Below are 4,193 nucleotides of genomic sequence, written 5' to 3'. Positions count from 1 at the left end.
AACAAAAAAAANAAAAAAAAAAAAAAGGGCGAAAGAGACGAGTCAAACACTCTGTCGCTGCTGGCACAACTCTTTTATCCTTGCGGAAACAAGAAGGCCAGCGAGAAGAGAAATGAGTAAATGACAGGGTGAAAAAAGAAAAGAAAAAGTGGACTCCGTATTCCAAGCCCGTAGAGAGCGCCGCCTGATATGGCCCCGACCCTTTTCCCCCAGCCCGTGGTATACAGTACCCAAAACCCAAGAAATCGTTTGCCACTTGCTTCTCTTCAGAGACTGCAGAGCACAAGCCGTGATCAGATAACAGTTGATGAAAAGAGCGAACGTAAAAAAATGAAGAAACAGGGTATGTGCACCCCTATCACAGATGAACCCCTGCCCAACAGGGGGGCCGACCGACCGCGCTGACTGGACTGGTGCAATGCCGGAAAATGCATGGTATCTCTCGAATAGCAATGATATCCTCAAGAAACAACAACAAAAAAGACGAAAAAGAAAAACGGTGCAAGGCTGGCGTGTGAGTCGGTGATGATGCGCTGACGAGGTAAGGAGAGTGTTACCAAGAGGGTATAGTATGATTCATCATGTCTCGTTAAAAACGCGTAGAGGCGTGCGTACGTGTGTGGCCCATGGTCTCGGGGTTATACGACCTCGATGGTGGCGGAATTAAAATTATTAGGTTTCAGCGTCATGTCGTTCTGTGTTCCGTTGGCGTCTTGGTGGCGCCCAGGCCGAATGTCATCGACCAGTCTAGGCGTCTGAGGCTCGCGGACCGACTCTTCGTCGGCCGAAGAGCACTCCATAGGGAGCGGGGTGGTGGGTGCAGCCAGCATCTCGTGTCCTGCCGTGTAGACAGACGAGGTGGTACGATGATGAGGTTGAGCGACAGCCGGCGTCGACTCCATGACGCCGTCGTTATGGGGCGCCTCGGCTGCGGGGCTGGGGCTCCGGTCCTCGTCCTTCACGCTCGAATCGAACGATGGCCGAGTGGGGCTCTGCAGGGCCGAGACGTCACCGCTGTAGTCGCTCCTGCTAGCTCGTGATCGGCGAGCCGGGTTCCTCTCCGGTAGTGCGGGAGCAAGGCGCTTGGGGATGGTGACCAGAGCCCCCTTGGCTTGGATCACCTGCGTAACCTGGGTGGCCATGATGGCTGTGCGCGCGGGCTGGGCCGCTGTGGCGACTTCAAAGATTATGGGCTCATCCTCGTCGTCGTCCTCGTCGTCTTCGTCGTCGGCATCACCGTCGCGGTCTTCCTCGTCGTCTGAGATGGGAGCAGAAGCCGGCTCATCATGTGCAGAAGGGCCGTCACAGGTGGGCTCCTGTCGAGCCCCTTGAGCCCCGGGGGCAGGAGTTTGGCTTCGGGAGATGACGGTCACGACGGCAGGTGCTGGCGGGGTGGGCATCACGGGGGATGCATCCAAGGACTGGCGATTGAGGCCTGCGAGGGCGCTCAGGTCGATCTTGGTGTAGTCAATCTCCTCGGGTTCCGGAATAACGGCGGCGATCTCAGGTGAGGAGGCAGCCTTGTCATCGCCCTCCTTGGGAAGGCAAGGAGAGGGGCTGGTAGACTCGCCCACATCGGTCTGCGTAAAGGCATCCGTCACGGTGGTAGCCTGGGTCCGGTTTGACATGTAGCTCCCCCTGTTACTGTGGCTGAGGCAAGTCTCGACGCTCTGGCGGTTGAAGTTGCTAAACATGGGGCTGGTAGGGCTTGGTGAATAGTCGATTTGGCTGCTGACCGGGCGGTTTTTGTTCCCTGCCTCGCGGATTTCCAACCCAGCCATCTCTAGCGCGATGACTCCAAAGGGGTCGGGATCGTCAGCGCTAGGAAGGCCGAAAGTCGACTTGGTGGGTGATACGGGCGTCCCTGCCGGGGTCTCGATCGTCGCGTCACCAGGCGCAGGTTGTTGTGCAAGCGACTGCATGATGTCGATGTCAAAGTCGCTACGGCCCTCGGCAGCCTTGATGGCCTCGAACAGAGGTGCTATCTCTGGGACAGACTTGCGGACGTTCCCAGCCAGGACGTCGAGGATGTCAACGGCGGAGCCGTAGAACTTTTCGTTCTCATTTCCGCGCTCCGTCACCAGCGAGCCATCCAGGTTTACGGCCCGGTGCTGGCCCCTAGCCTTGAGATAGGTCAGAACCGTGTTGTCGAGATCCCTCCACCTGGAACTGTCGTTTTCGAGCAGGCCCATGGGGGCGACAGGCCCCACGGTAAGAGGCACACCGGTGCCCAAGGTCACGCGGGCGCGTGTGAACATTTCCAGGGCCGGGACGCTGTTGATGACCAAGACGCAATCGTAGATATCGACGCCCACGACGAACCCCAGGGCTGATGTGTGCAGAAGAATACCCGACGGAGTAGACCACGTGCCATCGGCTTTGCGTGCGATGAGGATTCCAGAGCCTCCTGAGCCCGACATCCACAGCCCCGACCGCATACATGAGAAGATAGCCAGCCCGACAGCGTTCTGGACTATCCTAGACGGTATCTTCTTCATGATCTGGGTCCCAGTCGAGGATCTTGCGCGTGTGGTAGTGGGAGGCGGAGTTGGTGGCGTTGTCGTCGTGGGTGTTGCAGGCATAGCGTCGTCTTGTGGCTCATACGAGATAAAGCCGTCGGCTGCACACGGCGATGTTTAGGCTCTGGTTAGTTTGTGGTCTTGACATGCACACTAGCTTCTTCCCAGAAATTGGGCTAGGAAAACCGCAGACTAGACCTACTGCAAAATGACTTCAATATGCGGGCGGCCTTCTCGCACTCTTTTTCTATGCTGCTCGGCCAGTAGGTCTCGCGACCAAACTTGGACTGTTTGGGTGGTTGTTGTGTCGAATTCCCGGTCTCGGAGACGGTTCCTAGCGAGGGGGCGACGGTTGAACGGCGGCTGGCACCGGTCTTGTCGGCCCAGCCAAACACCCTGCTCAGAGCGCCGCCATTGCCCTTGCCGTCGACGGACCTTGTGCGGTCCCAGGACGGCATCAGCAGTGACATACGCTGCATGGCGGCGTCGGAATCGCGTCGGCTGTTGTGATAGAGAGTGTCTCCTGCCTTCGAGGACAGAGGCCGGCTTGGCTGGCGTGTGTTTGATGAGGCGAGATGTGGACGAGGGGAAGATAGCTATCTCCCCTCTTTAGTATACTTATTTCGTCCGGTTTCGTTGGCGGCGTAGAGTAGGCTAGGGAGTGGTGGTGAGGAAGGCGTTTGTTCAGGCGTGTATCCTTGCCCAGGCAGAAATAAAAAGAACTAAACCAGGGTCGAGCAAGTGTGATGGAAGAGGACAATGGGCTCGCAACAAATGTGAAAACTGGCATTCACAAGGCGGCAGGCTGCCCAGCTTCCCAGCACGTCGGAAAGCAGCAACCTCGATCGGTACCTGGTGTGTAGTAGGTTCCTGGAACCCACGGTTAGGATCCGGGATTGGGCGTGCGGCGGCGGCGGCGGCGGCGGGAACAAAAAGAAACAAAAACGAATCGGCCGCCCGCAGACTCGGGTGGGTTGAAGGTGGGAGGAGCAGAGTTATTAGAGGCCTCGCCCGGTCGGGCTCGGTTTGGCGTTTTGGACGGGCTGGCTGAGCAGGAAGGAGGCTCTCGCCAGGGTTGCCGCGCCAGGGCCTGGGCCTGGGGGTGAAAAATAAAATCAGACAAAAAGGCCTGCGAGGCTTGGTGACGTGGGCGATGACCAGAAAATGCGCTGTGGGAACCAGCCCGACCCATGCAGGTTTGGGGGAAGGCACGCACGGCGAGCGACAACCAGGCGGAGCAGGCAGGGGAAAGCGAGGAGGGTGGAGCAGGGGGGGCCAGAGCTGCTGGGGCAGGGGAGGCCGGGTTGAAGGTGGCCAGGGTCAGGCCTGCCGGGGGGGCTGGCTGGGGCCTTTGAACATGGGCGACCCGCTCAGTTGTGGTATCTTTTCGCGGCCTCTTTTTTATCGTGGTCGAGTTGGTTCTGTTTCGATTTTTGAAGTCTTCTGCCTGCTTTTGTGCCGCACGGTGTTCCAGACAGTTAATGAAGATGATTATTGGGATGATAAGACGAGGGGGGAGGCCAGGACGGACGCGGTACCACCAAACGGTGACAAATGCCACCGCACGACGTAACAAGGCCGGGCGGCACTCTCTGCTCGATTCGCCCGGTGACTAGGGCCACGGGAGCGGGAGGTGGCAGGTAAACTATCGCTAGTCGCTAGTCTTTTCTGTTC

At 58.2% G+C, this 4,193-nt stretch overlaps 1 protein-coding gene across 1 annotated transcript; it reads right to left on the bottom strand.

Annotated features, from left to right (window-relative positions):
- On the bottom strand, nucleotides 1-3,657 carry GGTG_14102 (hypothetical protein). Its single transcript, XM_009232029.1, has 2 exons — nucleotides 2,722-3,657; nucleotides 1-2,620 (listed from the first exon to the last, which is right to left on the bottom strand). The coding sequence occupies exons 1-2, from the start codon at nucleotides 2,996-2,998 to the stop codon at nucleotides 639-641; spliced, it is 2,259 nt and encodes a 752-aa protein (XP_009230293.1). The 5' UTR covers nucleotides 2,999-3,657; the 3' UTR covers nucleotides 1-638.
- Between the last annotated feature and the right edge of the window lie 536 nt (nucleotides 3,658-4,193).

Source organism: Gaeumannomyces tritici (genome assembly GCF_000145635.1).
Source record: "Gaeumannomyces tritici R3-111a-1 unplaced genomic scaffold supercont2.137, whole genome shotgun sequence".
NCBI classification, from domain to species: Eukaryota; Fungi; Ascomycota; class Sordariomycetes; order Magnaporthales; family Magnaporthaceae; genus Gaeumannomyces; species Gaeumannomyces tritici.
This window is presented reverse-complemented; position numbering and strand designations above follow the sequence as displayed.

Excerpts from the sequence above, each read along its gene's own strand:
- GGTG_14102 (XM_009232029.1), bottom strand. The coding sequence starts at position 2,998 with ATGCAGCGTATGTCACTGCTGATGCCGTCCTGGGACCGCACAAGGTCC. Across the intron at positions 2,621-2,721 it reads CATATTGAAGTCATTTTGCA|CCGACGGCTTTATCTCGTAT; the intron begins GTAGGTCTAGTC and ends CGCCGTGTGCAG.